The 17,487-nt window shown below is 43.3% G+C and overlaps 1 protein-coding gene across 2 annotated transcripts in view; it reads right to left on the bottom strand.

Annotated features, from left to right (window-relative positions):
- XRRA1 (X-ray radiation resistance associated 1) overlaps nt 1–17,487 on the bottom strand; it is a 61,535-nt gene that overhangs the window by 1,394 nt on the left and 42,654 nt on the right. For both annotated transcript variants that reach the window (XM_030332163.2, XM_030332164.2), the window contains 4 exons: nt 6,641–6,734; nt 5,811–5,926; nt 3,794–4,141; nt 672–870 (listed from right to left, as the gene is read on the bottom strand). In XM_030332163.2, the coding sequence (XP_030188023.1) occupies nt 672–870; nt 3,794–4,141; nt 5,811–5,926; nt 6,641–6,734 (757 nt within the window). The remainder of the gene's footprint in view (nt 1–671; nt 871–3,793; nt 4,142–5,810; nt 5,927–6,640; nt 6,735–17,487) is intronic.

Genomic DNA, 17,487 nt, shown 5'->3' with positions numbered 1-17,487 from the left:
CCCTGGGTGGAAGGATTGGAGAGGCCCCAAGAACACACTGCTTCATCTCTCCCTGATCTGCAGTGCCCGGACCTCCATCATCCATTCCCTGAATAACTGTCCCCTGTGTGCACAGATCCTCATGGAAAAGTAGCACTGACATGGAGAGAAGGAATGACCCTGACATAACGTCATTAAACACAGTGGGTTATGCCATAGGGACTGGCACCCAAGAGAGCACACAGTCAAGTGCTAGTTCCTCTGAGAGCACAAATACTACTAACACATCAGTGTGAAATAAGGGGCTCCGAGGGAGCACTACCCCCTTGCCTCAAGTCACATAGAGAGGATTTTGGATGTTCAATTTGGGACTCAGCTGGGCTGGGAAGGAACTCAGGAATCTGGCCAGTCTGGGTGTCTGTTCATCAAACCCTTCCTGGAGACACTTCTCCAACCAGAGCAGCTGGGCCTGGACTGGCTGGAATTGGAAGAGCTGTGGCTCCTGAAAATCCAATGAAGGCCCAGGCCACGGGTCTTGATATGTAAGGCTCCAAACCAGGATATCCTCAGGGGCCCTTTGACAGACACGGAGAGGATAGCATCCCGGTCCTGAAATGAAGCATTAGCTTTGCCCCAACTTGGTCCAGGCTGCAGAGAGGGCCCCTTGCCCTGGAGCCATTCTCCTCACATACCCTTTGGCTCAATAAAGGCTGGATCAGGCTTGGCTGTCAGCAGCTCCTCATAGCCACGATACTTGCTGGGGAGGGAGGCAGATGGGAGCTTCCTCCAAGCCCTCTTTACCTCTCTGGGGGCTGTGCGGGGTGGTCTTTGCTCTTCCTCCTTCACGGCTGAATCATCCTTCTGGTGGATGGAGGAAGGCAACCCACTCACCTGTGACCAAAAGAAAAACGTACTCATTCATTCCATTAACAGACGCCAGCATTAGCTCTGTGCGAGTCCCCATGCTGGGCCCCGTTAAGGGCAAGAACCAAGATTGGGGTGAGAGCAGGCAGATACGAAAGCAGGCAATGATCATGCACCTTGGTAAGTGCAGTAGGAGAATGGAGCACAAAGGTTCTGGGGGAGCCCACAGGAAGCCCTAACCCCGTCTGGGGTGGGGGGTGACTGGGAAGCTCCCTGGAAGAAGAGATGCCTTAACCTGCGCTAAGTCTTGAAGAAGCAGGAGAGCCATCCCCAGGCAGGGTGGGGAGAGGGGTGAGCTACAGGTGATGAGGAGAGAGGGCTGTTGTAGGCAAGGAATAGCGGGGGCCGAGACCCACAGATAAGATGCTGTAAGGTGTATTTGGGGGAGCTCCATATTGGTATTGTTGGGGTTACTGTGAAGAGACGGGCAACTGGAGCAATAAGCAGGCCTCGGATCAGGAAGGACTTTTAAAAGCCAACCTGAGGGGGTTTGTTTTTTCTATTTTTAAAAAATGTTTATTTCTAGAGAGAGAGCTTGCAAGCAGGGGAGAGAGGGGACAGAGAATCTGAAGCAAGTTCCATGCTGACAGCAGAGAGGCTGATGTGGGGCTCAAACCCAGGAACCATGAGATCATGACCTGAGCCACCCAGGCGCCCCTTGTTTTTGTTTTTATTTTCTTTATCCTCACTATGGCAAGCCACAAAAGAGTTTTTAAGGGAGTGAGGGAACATTATCTGAACTCCCATTTTTAGCCTAACCTAATGGTTTTATAAGAAACATATTAATGAAACCTGTATTTAATATTGGGATATAGTTTATGCCCTTCATTAAAGCCTGTGGCTGAAAAGAAATAGAAAATCTGAACAGACCTGTAACAAGTAGAGACTGAATTAGTAATTGAAACAATTACCACAAAGAAAAGCCAAGGACCAGATGTCTTCACTAGTGAATTCTACCAAACATTTGTTTTTTTTAATTTCAGAGAGAGAAAGAGAGAGCGCGCGCACACGAATGAGGGAAGCATAGAGGGAGAGAGAGAATCTCCACGCAGAGCCTGACACAGGGCTCCATCCCATGACCCTGGGATTGTGACCTGAGCCAAAATCAAGAACTGGACACTTAACTGACCGAGCCACCCAGGCGCTCCTGTGCCAAACATTTAAAGAATTAACACCAATCCTTCACAAACTCTTACAAAAATTAGGAGAAAGGGGAATACTCCCAGCTCATTCTCTGAGGTCAATATTACCCCAAAACCAAAACTAAGGAAAGACATCACAAAAGGATGATAGAAACCAACATTCCTATGAATGTAACACAAAAATCTTCAAAAAATACTAGCAACCCAAATTGGCAACATATAAAAAAGGACTATATGCCATGATCAAGTGGTATTTACCCCTGGTTTACAAGGGTTAGGCAAATGGAAATCAATTAATGTGATTCACCATTTCAATAGATAAAGGACAAAACCCACACAATCATTTCAATAGACACAGAAAAAGCATTTGGTAAAATCTAATGCCCCTTTGTGATTAAAAAAACAAAAACAAAACACTCAATAAACTATGAACAGAACGAAGCTTCCTCAATCTGATAAAGTACATTTATGAAAATCCCACAACTAACATCAGAATTAATGGTGAAAGACTGAAAACTTTTCCCCTTAAGATCAGGAATAAGACCTGTCTGCTTCTTGCCACCTCTATTCAACACTGCACTGGAGGTCACAGCCTGGGCAATTTGACAAGGAAAATAAAGCCTTTTCAGTCACGGTGACCCACAGTTAATTGTCCTACTTTGGCTCCTAGGAAGCTCAGAATTGCATTTTGCAATATACCTCTGTTAGGAGAGCGGCAGAGCATAATGAGCAGGTTAGAGTGACAGAATTATCCTGGGACTCATTTCCTTTCCTGTCTGTATTTTCCTTTCATCCAACTTTCTCAAGTTCATTTTAAAATATTTATTTATACTCTGCTTTGTTCTAAAAGGTTCTGATACAGTTCATAAAGATACTTTTATATTGTATAAATTTGTGTGTCACTCTAAGTCATCTGTAGAATAAGAGATGGATGTACCACTTGGAAAGATCTGGCAGATTGGAAGGGCAAGACTGGAGGTAGGGAGATGAGCAAAGGCAATGGTACAATAATAAAGTTCAAGGAGGCCCTGCCAATGCCTCCAGCCTCATATTTCCCTTTTCTTACGTGTCACCCTTCTGCTGCCCAGACACTGACCCATTTGTGGTTTCTGCACATGCCATTTTAATTTCTTTCCTCTGCAGCCTGCTTCATGTTGTTTGCTCTGCCCAGAACACCCTTCCTGCCCAGGTTCGCACCTTGTTACTGCCTACTCAGCCTGCAAAGCTCAGCTCGTCAGAACCTCTTTCAGGAGCCCTCCTGGTCTGGGCAGAGGATCCCTCTTGCATCCAGGCTCCCAGCTCCTGGGTTTTCCTCAGTCTTGGCACCGACTTAATGCATTGTTCCTACAATCCAATCCCCACCAGACTGAGGACATCTCGAGGACCTGTATCTCAGCAATCTGTATTCCCAGGATTCAGAGACAGCATCAGAAGTGACATGACTTATGTAAATAGGCAGAGGCAGCAGGAAGCCCTTCTGAAAAATTAGTCAGAACCATGCCCCAGCCAGACCCCAGATGCTGTCTGTGCCACAGGGCCATGACCTGTCCCTTTGGGTACCCCCACCGGAGGCCTTGGCTCAGCAGGTCTCCCAGACGAGCCTGCAGGTCTTGCCAGGGGTGCTTCCTTCTGGTTTCCAGACCTGCCCTGTGCTTACTTCCGGCTGCCTGCAGCAACCCAGCTACACAGTGGTGGTACAGGAGCCTCTGGGAGCTAAGCACAAGGCAAGGGCAGGGGTATCCAGGTACCTGGGTCAAGAATATGGATTCTGTGCTCTTGGTGTCCTCATCTGACAGGTGCTCTGGGCTGAGGTGGCCAGGTCTGTTGCTCTGGTGGGACATGGTCTCTTCACTATGCACAGTAGAGTCAGAGCAGATGGGAGGCAGTGGCACAAAGGGCTGGTGGGACAGGGAAAGGCCCTCCAGGCCCTCGATGGGCATCTCTGGCTCCAGAGGACTGCTTCTGGTGGTGGACAGCTCTTTAGTTGGCGCTGCCTCAGACTCTGGCATCTCCTTTGAGGGAGACTTGATTGTGGGCACGGATAGGTGATGAAGAATCAGAGGCTGCTTTGGCACCTTTGGAACTTGGGTTTTCACCTGTCATGGGAGAAAGGCTGGATTGTTTTGCTTCCTAATCAGAGTCTCTCCTCCTGGACCTCACAAGCCTAAGGCCATTTGGTACAGTGATCAGAGGACTGGGTGAGGGCTCCTAGGGGGAGGAAGGGAGTGAAATCACACTAACTGGGCATCTACAATGTGCCCTATACATGACGGATGTTGCTTTATTTACACCTCAAACTACCCAGTAAATAATTATCTTTATTTTATAAAAGAGGAAACTAGGGCTCAGAGAGGTAAAATGCCTTGTCCAAGGTCACAGAATTATTTGATGGCAGAGCCCGGACTACCTGATTTCCATACTGGGCTCTGGGCTTCATTCTGCATCCCTTATCATATCACTCTGGCTCTCAATAGCCTCATTGTTCTGATCAAGGTTTAACACAGTGCACCTGACCTTCCTCAGGGACTCCTAGGAAAGCCTGTGGGAGATGGTCCTGCACTTTCTGGTAGGCAGCAGCACCAGGCCCCTTTTAGGATGCTGGTTCCCATACCTTAAATGAAGTTTTGCAAGGCAAGTCTTTCTCAGGGTTCAGAACTAAGGAAATAACTTCTTTCCTATTAAAATTCTCAGCTTCCTTAATTAGCAAAAGCCAATCATCTTGGGGGATGAGGATTATAAACTTAGCATCTGGCTCACTCTGCTGGCTGATGGGAACTAGGTAGTCCGATCCTTAGAGGAGGCAACAAACAAGAGGAATATGATGGAAACCTTTTGAATTTCTGTCTATTTCTGGCTTGTAATTTGGCGCTGGTCTAGGGCTGGACAGAAGGTGCAGAGGGGGTGGAAAGGGAATGACTATTTAACTTTGGGGACCAGCAATGCCCAATTCAGCTTTTAGAGCTACAGGAAGGCTAAAGTTCAGGAGGGGAAGCATTTCACAGAAATTTCTGCAATTCTTCAGATGAGGGAGGGAAATGACTTACTTTATGGCATCCCAGAAGGCAAGTCTAAGACCACTGGCTATGGGAGCGGACTGCTCTCAACGTAAGGAAATGCTTCCAGAGGCAGAGGCACAAGATGCGTATTCTAGGCTTGGCACAGCCATCCATGACTCCTACAGGTGGCTACTACTTGCATGGATAGTGGCTTGGGGGGTTATAACATTTATTTTTGAAGATTTTATTTTTAAGTAATCTCTACACCCAACTTGGGGCTGAGTGAGTCGAACTCACAACTCTTAGTTTTATGCTTTACCAACTGAACCAGCCAGGCACCTCATAACATATTTTTGTATCTGTTGCTTCATCCAGTCCTCTCAGCAGCTCAGAGAGGCTTAGAGTTGAGAAGATGAAGCTCAGAGAGTGAAGCTCTTGCCCAAGTTCAGGTGGCTGTGGAAAGTGACGAAGCCAGGCTTATCCCTGGGTCTTCAGACTGATTTCTCCCTCACTTCTCCACAGCTCCTTCTTCATGGGGTAGGACTCCATGACATTCACATAGTAGCTTCTACCTACTCTGACACCTGGGTCCCTGTGACCCTAGATGCGTCTGTATGTAACAGACATGGAAAGAAGACAATGCCACTACTACAGACCTAAGGGAAGGAATCCATGAGTGGGAATGGGTTCTCCCTCCCCAGGTCAATTTGCATGCATTAAAATAGGCTCCACTTCCTCTGGGCTTGGCAGTCCTGTCCTGGAAGCTTACCTTCCGAGAGTCCTTCCGAGGCATCAAAATATGATGCTTAGCCTTTACTATCTTCCTTCGAATCAAGTGGATCCCCAGGTGCTCCTGGAGGAAGGTTTTCAGCAATGGAGGGACCCCTGGAGCCACGATGGGGAAGTGAGATTACTATTAGCGGATATTTACTGGGAGCTTCTTAGGTGTCCAGCACTGTTCAAACTGCTGGACATGTATTAACTTACTTCATTTTTAGACCAACCACAGGAGGTAGGTACCTATATTATTCCCATTCAATACGTGAGGAAACCGAGGCACAGACAGGTTAAGAAATTTGCCCAAGATAACAAGGATAGTGAAAAGCAAGGATGAGAACTCTGCTGGTGTCACTCCAGGACCCAGGATTCTAAAGTGCCAACAAGATGCAGCTGCTAATGCAGCACCCAGTATACCCAGGATGCTCTGGGTGGGAGGGCCCTGTACCCCTCCCCAACTGGGAAGTAGGAAATGAGGTCACAGCAGAACTGCTCTACAAAGCAGGGTGTTACTTAAAGATCTCACACAGGATCTAGATAATTCTGTATTCCATTCCCTGCTCTGCCTCTTTATTGCTGTGGGACTTTGATTAGGTTATGAACCTCCTGGATCCTCAGCTTCCTTCACTGTGCACGGGGACAGTGATGCCTGCCACACAGGGCTGCTGTCAGGTAAGCTGGTACAGAGCAGGTGCTCGGCAGTATCTGTGCTTCTCTCCATCTCCAAAGAACCCAGGGCTGGACATTGATGAGGTGGGGCTAAGGGGTGCCCACGCTGCCCCTGGGCACCAGGACGGGGGCGCAGCCTTGCAGGTACCATACCTCGTGTATGGGCCACCAGAGGGTTGTTATGAAAGATGAGCTCACAGAGAGACGGGAAGAGAGCTACCGGCAGGATGGCATCTTCCTTCGCGATCTGTGAGGAAGGTAGGGAAAAGCTTCAGGTAGACACTGCCCCCCCTCTGCCCAGGTGCTGCCAGTCCCCACACTGTAGGCCGCGTGCTTGCTAGGGCTGAGGTGGAGCCGGCTTAGTTATGCTGCTGTGCTCGGACTCAGTTCCGGGCAGCGTCTGTCCCTACGACGTCACCTGCTCACACCCAGAGGACCCTGCCCCACCCCTGTCCAAAATTCCACATCACAGTTTCTTGTTTGAAAGTTAAGAACTGTTTTCCTTTCTCCACACCAGAAATGTAGCCCAGACCAAGTAATGAAGATGTTGGTGACAAAACAGGGACAAACACATATAGCACTTGTCTCACAAGGACTCTGGAAGGTTGGCAGGGCATTGACTCTCACTTCAGGATACAATCTGTCTGACACTTCACCTTCCTCAGTGCAACCTCTACACACCTCAGTCTGTTGACAGCATTCTTGATGATGTCTTTCATTAAGGCCTGTCCTGGACACTGATCTGGGGAGGGACAGGGGGCAGGCAGTCAGGGGGACCCATTCATCTAAAGGATAAGCAGAGCCAGTAAGGAAGACTTCATGGCTGTCTGTGGCCCAAACGCTGCTCTATCCCCACGAGGCCGGCCTCTGAAGGGCAAAAAATACTCAACCTTTGTTGAGCAGAGTGGCTGGAACATCCTTAGGGAGGGTGTCTATTAGCAACAGAACAGTATCAGAGGGGCCAAGAGTCAGACAGTGGCCTTTCAGATGCCTGGGTATCTAAGGTCAGACTCAGGACCTATGGAAGACAATTAAGGCCTGAGGGCTGCGAGAGAGAGGGTCCTTCAGTTTATCTTTCTCTGGAGCCCCACTTTATTTATTCTTTCATTTGTGTTCACCCAATCAATAAGTATTACTGAATGCCTCCATATGCCAAGCACTAGGTTGGAAATGAGCAAAACGGCTAGAACTCCTGTCCTCAGGAAGCACTGCCTGGTGGGAAACACTCATTGAAGAAGTAGTAACATGAAAGAGGATAGTTCTGAAGCTGTGATTAGTGCCACAAGGGAGGGTGTGTGAAGTCCTCAGGTGATTTGTTCCAATCAGGGAAACAGGGAAGGCTTCCCTGAGATCCAAAGTATGGGGAGGGGGAAATTTGTGAGTGCAGTGGAGAACAGACTGTACGGCACAGAATCCTCTGTATTAACCAAAACAGTTTCCTCTACTTTCTGGGCACACAGCTAGACTGTCTTCTAGCCTCCTAGGCAGCTAGATGTGGTCACAGGACTCTATTCTAGCTGATGCAACCTGGGTAGAAGGGATCATTTCTGGGCAGAGCCCATTTGAAACCTCCTATGTGATCCTCTACATTTCTCATTCCCCTCCTCTGCTCAGCCATCTATCCACCAGATGCAGAGGAGCCAATGAAATCCTCTTAAGGCCCTATGGGATTACAGAACCATAGCCAGAAGGGACCTGGGTCTCCGAAAGACCTGGGAGGCCACCAGCCCATCTGGGATACCTACAATGGATTTTATGATAGAAATAGACTTTTACTGTGTGAAGTCACTGAGAATTTAAAGTTTGTTGCAGCAGCTCATGGTACGTGTTCTACCTAACACAGAGAGGAAGTGCTCCATGCAGAGAGCAATGTGTGAGAGGCCTCACAGCAAGGAGGAGGAAAGCCTGTTAGAGGGATATAAAGAAGGCCAGTGTGATTAACAGCAGACAGAAAATGAGGCTGGACATGCAAATAGGGGTCAGACAAAAGCTAGAAAGATCTTGGTCTTTGAGAACCTAATATGTGGATTTTCAGAAATATGAGGACCTAAATATGACAAGAGTTGGTAACAGGTTAGATATGCATGGTGAGGAGGGATGTAGAGGAGAGAGAAATATCAAGGATGACAGCCACATTTTGGCTTGAGTGAGCCACATGCATGATGGAGCTATTCTCCAAGATACGGGGCAAGGAAAGAAACTCAAATTTGAAGCTCATTAATTCACTTGGATATGTGTACTATGGAGGTACCTTTCAGACCTCCCAGTAGAGATTCAGGTAGGCAACGAATACCCTAGTCTAGAGTACATAGGGTACAAGGGGTCTGTACTGGAATTATAAATTTGTGAGCCACTGTTAATTGGCCCTGTGGGTACGTGAAGCCATCCCTAGGGAGAGAGCACAGAGTGATTAAAAGAGAAGGGACAAGGAGCAGGCCTTAAGCAACTCTAACATTTGGTCATCTAGATCTAGACCAGGACTTGGCAAACCTTTTCTGTCAAGGACCAGAGAGTAAATGTTTCAGGCTTTACAGGCCTTAACATGTCAGTTGCAACTACTCAACTGTGCTGTTGTAGCACAAAACAGCCAGAGACAACTCATAAATAAGTGTGGTGGCTCTTTTCCAATAAAACTTTAGTTATGGACTATGAAATTTGGATTTCATGTAATTTTAATATGTCATGAAGTATTATCCTTCTTTCGATTTTTTTCAACCATTTAAAAATATAAGAATCAGTCTTAGCTTGAAGGCTGTACAAAAACCAAGGTCAGCAGATAACACCTGTGGGCCAAATATGTCTCCCCCCAATCTGTTTAATAAAGTTTCATCAGAACACTGTCATGCTCCTTGAAAAAAGCATAGAAGACAGCAGAGAATGTATTGCTGCAGAGCTCAAAGACCTAAGAAATAGTCACGATGAATTAAGAAATGTTGTAAATGAGATGCAAAATAAACTAGATGCAGTGACAGCAAGGATGGAAGAAGCAGAGGAGAGAATAGGTGAAACAGAAGATAAAGTTATGGAAAATGATCAAGCTGAAAAAAAGAGGGAAAAGGAAATTATTGGACCATGAGGGGAGAATTAGAGACCTAAGTGATTCGTTGAAACAAAATATATCCATATCATAGGAGTTCCAAAAGAAGAAGAGAGAAAGGGGCAGAAGGTTTATTTGAGCAAATTATAGCTGAGAACTTCCCTAATCTGGGGAAGGAAACAGGCATCCAAGTCCAAGAGGCACAGAGAACTCCCTTCAAAATCAACAACAGGTCAACACCACAATGTATCATAGTGGAAATAATAAAATACAAAGATAAAGAGAGAATTCTGAAAGCAGTGAGGGACAAATGGGCCTTATCCTACAAGGATAGACACATAAGGATAGTAGTAGACCTGTCCACTGAAACTTGGTAGGCCAGAAGGGAGTGGCAGAAAATATTCAGTGCTCTGAATAGGAAAAATATTCAGCCAAGAATCCTTTATCCAGCAAGGCTATCATTCAGAATAGAAGGAAACATAAAGGCTTCCAGACAAACAAAAACTAAAGGAGTTTGTGTCCACTAAACCAGCCCTGCAGGAGATCCTAAGAGGGACTCTGTGAGCAGAAAGTAGCAAAGACTACAAAGGACCAGAGACATCACCACAAGCGTGAAATCTACCGATAACATAATGACACGAAATCCGTATCTTTCAATTAATCACTCTGAATGTAGATGAACTAAATGCCCCAATCAAAAGACACAGGGTATCAGAATGAATTAAAACAAACAAAAAACAAACAAACAAACAAACAAAAAACAAGATTCGTCTATATGCTGACTACAAAAGACTCATTATAGACCTGAGGACAGCTGCAGATTGAAAGTGAGGGGATGGAGAACAATCTATCATGCTACTGGACAGCAAAAGAAAACCAGAGTAGCCATACTTCTGTCAGACAAGCTGGATTTTAAAACAAAGACTGTAATAAGAGATGAAGAAGGGCATTCTATCATAATTAAGGGGGATATCCATCAAGAAGAGCTAACAATTGTAAATGTTTATGCCCCCAATGTGAAAGCACCCAAATATATACATCAGTTAATCACAAACATAAGTAAATGTATACACATTAATACCATGATTGTAGGGGAGTTTAATGCTCCACTTACAACAATGGACTGAATGACAAATTGGACCAGATGGACTTAACAGATATAGTTAGAACTTTTCATCCAAAAGCAGAATACACATTCTTCTTGAGTGCACATGGAACATTCTCCAAAGAGATTACATACTGGGTCACAAAATAAAAAAGGATTGAGATCATACCATGCATATTTTCAGATCACAACACTATGAAACTTGAAATCAACCACAAGGAAAATCTGGAAAGCCCCCAAATACATGGAGGTTAAAGAACATCCTACTAAAGAATGCATGGGTCAACCAGGAAATTAAAGAAGAAATTAGAAAATATATGGAAGAAATGAAAATGAAAACATGACAGACCAAACCCTTTGGGATGAAGTAAAGGCAGTTCTACGAGGAAAATACATTGTAATTCAGGCCTATCTCAAGAAGCAAGAAAGGCCCCAAATACACCACCCAACCTTACACCTAAAGGAACTAGAATAGAAAGGAGCAGCAAAGAAAGCCCAAAGCCAGCAGAAGAGAAATAATGAAGATTAGAGCAGAAATAAACAAGATAGAATCCAAAATCAAACAAACAAACAAACAACCCAGAACAGATAAATGAATCTTAGAACTGGTTTTTTGAAAGAATAAACAAAATTGATAAATGCCTAGCCAGACCTCTCAAAAAGAAAAGAGAGAGGACCCAAATAGATAAAAATCACAAATGAAAGAGGAAAGATCATAACCAACACTAGAGAAATACAATTATTAGAGAATACTATTAAAAATTATATGCCAACAAATTTGAAAATCTGGAAGAAATGGACAAATTCCTAGACACCCACACACTACCAAAACTCAAAAGGGAAGAAACAGAAAATTTGAACAGGCCCATGACCAGCAAAGAAATTGAATGGATTATCAAAAATCTCCCAACAAATTAAGAATCCTGGGCAGGATGGCTTCCCAGGGGAATTTTACCAGACATTTAAAGCAGAGTTATTACCTATTCTTCTCAAGGTGTTTCCAAAAAATAGAAACAGAAGGAAAGCTTCCAGACTCATTTTATGAAGTCAGCATTGCCTTGATTCCCAAACCAGACAAAGACCCCACTAAAAAGGAGAATTACAGGCCAATATCCCTGATGAATATGGATGTAAAAATTCTCAACATGAACTAGCAAATCAAATTCAACAGTACATTAAAGGAGTCATTCACCATGATCAAGTGGGATTCATTCCTGGGCTGCAGGGCTGGTTTAATATTTGCAAATCAATGTGATACATCACATTAATAGAAGAAAGAATAAGAACCATATGATCCTGTCAATAGATGTAGAAAAAGTATTTGACAAAATATAGCGTCCTTTCTTAATAAAAACCCTCAAGAAAGTCAGGATAGAAGGAATATAACATCATAAAAGCCATATATGAAAGGCACACAGCTAATACCTTCCTCAGTGGGGAAAACTGAGAGCTTTCCCCCTGAAATCAGGAACATGACAGGGATGTCCACTCTCCCCACTGTTGTTTTGTTTAACACAGTGTTGGAAGCCCTAGCCTCAGCAATCAGACAACACAAAGAAATAAAAGGCATCCAAATTGGCAAAGAGGTCAAATTCACTCTTTGCAGATGACATGATACTCTACGTGGAAAACCTGAAAAGACTCCACCAAAAAACTTCTTGAACTGGTATATGAATTCAGCAAAGGTGCAGGATATAAAATCAATGCATAGAAATCGGTTGCATTCCTGTACACCAATAACAAAGCAACAGAAAGAGAAATCAAGGAATTGATTCCATTTACAGTTGCTCTAAAATATATGAAATACCTAGGAATAAACCTAACCAAAGAGGTGAAAGATCTGTATGCTGAAAACTATGGAAAACTTATGAAATAAATTGAAGAAGACACAAAGAAATGGAAAAATATTCCATGCTCATGAATTGGAAGAACAAATATTGTTAAAGTGTCGATACTACCCAAAGCAATCTACACATTCAATACAATCCCAACAAACAGCACCAGTATTCTTCTCAAAGCTAGAACAAATAATCCTAAAATTTGTACGGAAGGAACCATAAAAGACCCCAAATAGCCAAAGTTATGTACGTTGAAAAAGAAAACCAAAGCTGGAGGCATCACAATCCCAGACTTTAGCCTGTGTTACAAAACTATAATCATCAAGACAGTATGGTATTGGCACAAAAACAGACACACAGATCAATGGAATAGAATAGAGAACCCAAAAATGGACCCACAAATATATTGCCAACTAATCTTTGACAAAGCAGGAAAGAGTATCCAATGGAAAAAAGACAGTCTCTTTAGCAAATAGTGGTGGGAGAACTGGACAGCAACATGCAGAAAAATGAACCTGGACCACTTTCTTACACCATACACAAAAATAGATTCAAAACAAATGAAAGACCTAAATGTGAGACAGGAAACCATCAAAATCCTACAGGAGACAACAGGCAACAACCTCTTTGACTTCAGCCACAGCAACTTTTTTTTTTTCTTTTTTTTAGCAACTTCTTATTTGACATGTCTCCAGAGGCAAGGGAAACAAAAGCAAAAATGAACTATTGGGACCTCATCAAGATAAAAATCTTCTGGGGGCGCCTGGGTGGCACAGTCGGTTAAGCGTCCAACTTCAGCCAGGTCACGATCTCACGGTCCGTGGGTTCAAGCCCCGCGTCAGGCTCTGGGCTGATGGCTCGGAGCCTGGAGCCTGTTTCCGATTCTGTGTCTCCCTCTCTCTCTGCCCCTCCCCCGTTCATGCTCTGTCTCTCTCTGTCCCAAAAATAAAAAAATAAAAAAACGTTGAAAAAAAAATTAAAAAAAAAAAAAGACAAAAATCTTCTGTATGGCGAAGGAAACAATCAACAAAACTAAAAGGCAACTAATGGAATAGGAGAAGATATTTTCAAATTACATATTTGATAAAGGGTTAGTACCCAAAATCTACAAAGAACTTACCAAACTCAATACCCGAAAAACAAATAAGCCAGTGAAGAAATGGGCAGAAGACATGAATAGACACTTTTCCAAAGACGACATCCAGATGGCTAACAGATACATGAAAAGATGCTCAACATCACTCATCATCAGGGAAATACAAATCAAAACCACACCAGGATACCACCTCATGCTGGTAGAGAGACTAAAATGAACAACTCAGGAAACAACAGAGATTGGTGAGGATGTGGAGAAAGGGGAACCATCTTGCACTGTTGGTGGGAATGCAAACTGGTGCAGCTACTCTGGAAAACACTGTGAAGGTTCCTCAAAAAAATAAAAATAGAACTACCTACCTTATGGCCCAGCAATAGGACTACTAGGAATTTATCCAAAGAATTCAGGAGTGATGATTTCGTAGGGGTGCATGTACCCCAATGTTTACAGCAGCACAATCAACAATAACCAAATTATGGAAAGAGCTCAAATGGAATACTACTCAGTGATGAAAAAGAATGAAATCTTGCCATTTACAACAATCTGGATGGAACTGTAGGGTATTAAGCTAAGTGAAATAAGTCATTCAGAGAATGACAGATATCATTTGATTTCACTCATATGTGGAATTTGAGAAACTTAACAGATTACCATAGGGAAAGGGAAGGAAAATTAAGATACAAACAGAGAGGAAGGCAAACCATAAGAGATTCTTAAATACAGAGAACAAACTGAGGATTGATAGGGGTTGGAGGTTGAGGAGTGCAGAAAATGGGTGATGAGCATTGAGGAGGGCACTTGCTGGGATGAGTCCTGGGTGTTGTATACAAGTGATGAATCATGGAAATTTACTCCTGAAGCCAAGACTTCACTGTATGTTAGCTAACTTGACAATACATAAATTAAAAAAAAAAAAAACAAAACATCCATTTACATACTGCCTTTGTTCTACAAGGACAGAGTTGAGTAGTTGGGACAGAGTATTATATTTATCTGGCCCTTTATAGAAAACACTTGCTGGGGCGCCTGGGTGGCGCAGTCGGTTAAGCGTCCGACTTCAGCCAGGTCACGATCTCGCGGTCCGTGAGTTCGAGCCCCGCGTCAGGCTCTGGGCTGATGGCTCAGAGCCTGGAGCCTGTTTCCGATTCTGTGTCTCCCTCTCTCTCTGACCCTCTCCCGTTCATGCTCTGTCTCTCTCTGTCCCAAAAATAAATCAAAAAACGTGGAAAGAAAAAAAAAATTAAAAAAAAAAAAAAAAAAAAAAAAAAAACTTGCTGACTTCTTATCTAGACTCTAGAGAAGGAGGGAAAGGGGGATGAAGCTACAAAGAAGCCTAATATGTGTTCATAAATAACTATAAAATGGTGGCTAAAGTGGGTACAGAGTCTCTTATATGCAAAACAGGTGGTCAAGAAGCAGTCACAACAGAATGGGGGAGGGAAAATTAAATTGAATTTTGTCAGGATGCAAAATTCCACCTATCCAAATCAGGTGACTAAAAAGTTGAAGAAAGTTATAATTAAAACTGGTAGAAAGCTGAAAGATACCCAAGGCATGTATGTCATATTTTCTGTGAAATTGAGTCCCAGCTAAAAGATACAGGTTTGGGATTCTGGCTGATATAGTGAGAAGAATTTGGCCACCAGATAGGATAGCTAGCCTATCCCCACAAGGTGAGTTGAATGCCCCTGAAAATAAACTCGGGCTCCAGGGACAACTTAAAGTTTCTATCCAATTTCATTGGGTTAAGGCAAATAGAGCTTAATCTGTCAAATTTATGAACTAAGGAAATATTAGTTAAAGGTTGAGTTAAAGTGATTGCTTTACTTTTGGCACAAACTTACTAGATTACTGAGTGGATATTCTAGATGTTTAAGTTCTGTTTGAATGCAGAACTGGTTTTAAAATTTGTAACTGTAATAAATTGAATATTAATTTCAACACAGGTAGCATGAGTATTCCTTGACATGATCAAAACATCATTCATTTATCAAACTTACTGAGTAACTATCATGTATCAGGTGCTATTCTAGATGATGAGGATATAGTTGTAAGCAAAACAAAGTCCTGGCTCTCAAACAAACCTACATTCTGGCAGTAGACAACTGGTAATAAAGAAAAAGATATATAATATGCTAGGTGATAATTATTATAAAGAAAAATATAATTTAAAACTCAAGTGAGCATGTAGAAAATGTATGCATGTATTGCTCCTCTCCTTAACAACAAGAAAAAAGACAGAATAGCCTATAACATCATAACTTTCTTGCATCTACCAGAGAGCTAAGGTCTCAGGGCAATCACGTGGCCTGAAACCTCAGGGAAGACAAACACCTCCAAGGAGAGATGGGACACGGGACTGGCTCACACGTGGCAGAACATGGGAGGAAGAGATGGCAAGTGCTATACAAGCAATTGGGAAGAAATCAGCTCACCATTTTAATGGCCCACTAAAGGCTAAGTGTGGGCTAGAGTAGAACTTCTGAGAGCTACAGACAGAAGGAGAATTCATGGCTGTTTGTACGCAAAAGACTGGACCCAGGGAATGAGACTGGAGAGAGCCGTCTCCAGGGTGTGGGCCTGGAGGAAGAGAGCGGCTGCCAAGGTCAGAAAGGCAGCCAACCCTCTGCCTGGTGAACAAAGGCCTTAAGTTTCTGAGGAAGGTCAGAAAAACCTGTCGGGCCCAGGGTCCTACATCTGGGGGAGGGAAAAAATTAAAACCCGCTGTTCTGAGATTGAGGCAGGAAACCAACCTGGGCCCACGACCTGAGAGGTCTCCGACTGCTTGCAGGGGACTGGATCGCTAAGAAGGTCCATCCTACAGACACAGGAACCCAGCATCCTCTTAAGACTGGGACTGGACCCTCCCCTTGGCCCTCAACCACCAGAAGAGCAAGCACTAAGTAACCAGCACAAGCAGTCTCCTGCTGGGTGAGAGGAACACAAGTGTGGAGATAATCCATGTGAAGTGTAGGAGCACGGGGAAGGCTGTGAGCTGAGTACAGAATAGGAACACAGAGAAAAACACTCTGGCCTCCCAGCAAGACCCAACTATATGCTGTCCCAAAGAGATGGACTGGAAATACAAAGCTATAAGGAGGTTGAAAGTAAAAGGATAGAAAGAGACTATGCAATTAGCAAGCATTAAGAAAGCTGTGTATCCATGTTAAAATCAGACAAAACAGCAAGACAAGAAATTTTGTTCAAGGCACAGGGAGACAAGTCATAATAATAGAAGGATCGACACATCAGGTAGAGATAAAAATTCTAAATGTTTATGTACGTGATAGTAAAACTTCAAAATACATGAAGCAAAAACTGACAGAATTAAGGAGAGAAATAAACAGATCCACAATCTAACTGGAGATTTTAACATGCTGTTCTCGATAACTGATAAAATGAAGAGACAATAGTACAGAAATGATCTCAGTGATACTACCAACCACCTTAATGTAATTGATATTTATAGAACACTATCCCCCAAAGTACAGAATACACATTTTTTAAGTGCATAGAGAACATGCACCAAGATAGCATATAGGATGGGACACACAACAAGTTTCCATAAATGTCAGAAGAATGAAATCTTGCAGGTTATGTTATCTGACCACAACAGAATTAAATTAGAAATAATAAATATGAGACATCTAGAAGATCTCCATATATTTGGAAATTAAGCATCTCACTTATCTAAACCAATGGGTAAATAAAGAAATCAAAACAAAAAGTGAAAAAGTTTAACAAAATGAAAATAAAAACACAAATTACCATTTGTAGGATGCAGCTAAAACAGTGCTTAGAGAAGAAGTTTATAGCTTTACATGCTTATATTAAAAAGAAGAAAAAGGTCTAAATCAATGATCTAAAATTACACTATAGAGGGAAACAAAAAAGAGGAGCAAACTAAACTCATGTGAATAGGGC

This window comes from Lynx canadensis, chromosome D1 (genome assembly GCF_007474595.2).
Source record: "Lynx canadensis isolate LIC74 chromosome D1, mLynCan4.pri.v2, whole genome shotgun sequence".
NCBI lineage: Eukaryota > Metazoa > Chordata > Mammalia > Carnivora > Felidae > Lynx > Lynx canadensis.
The sequence above is the reverse complement of the archived record's forward strand: the minus strand, read 5'-3'. Positions and strand labels throughout refer to the sequence as shown.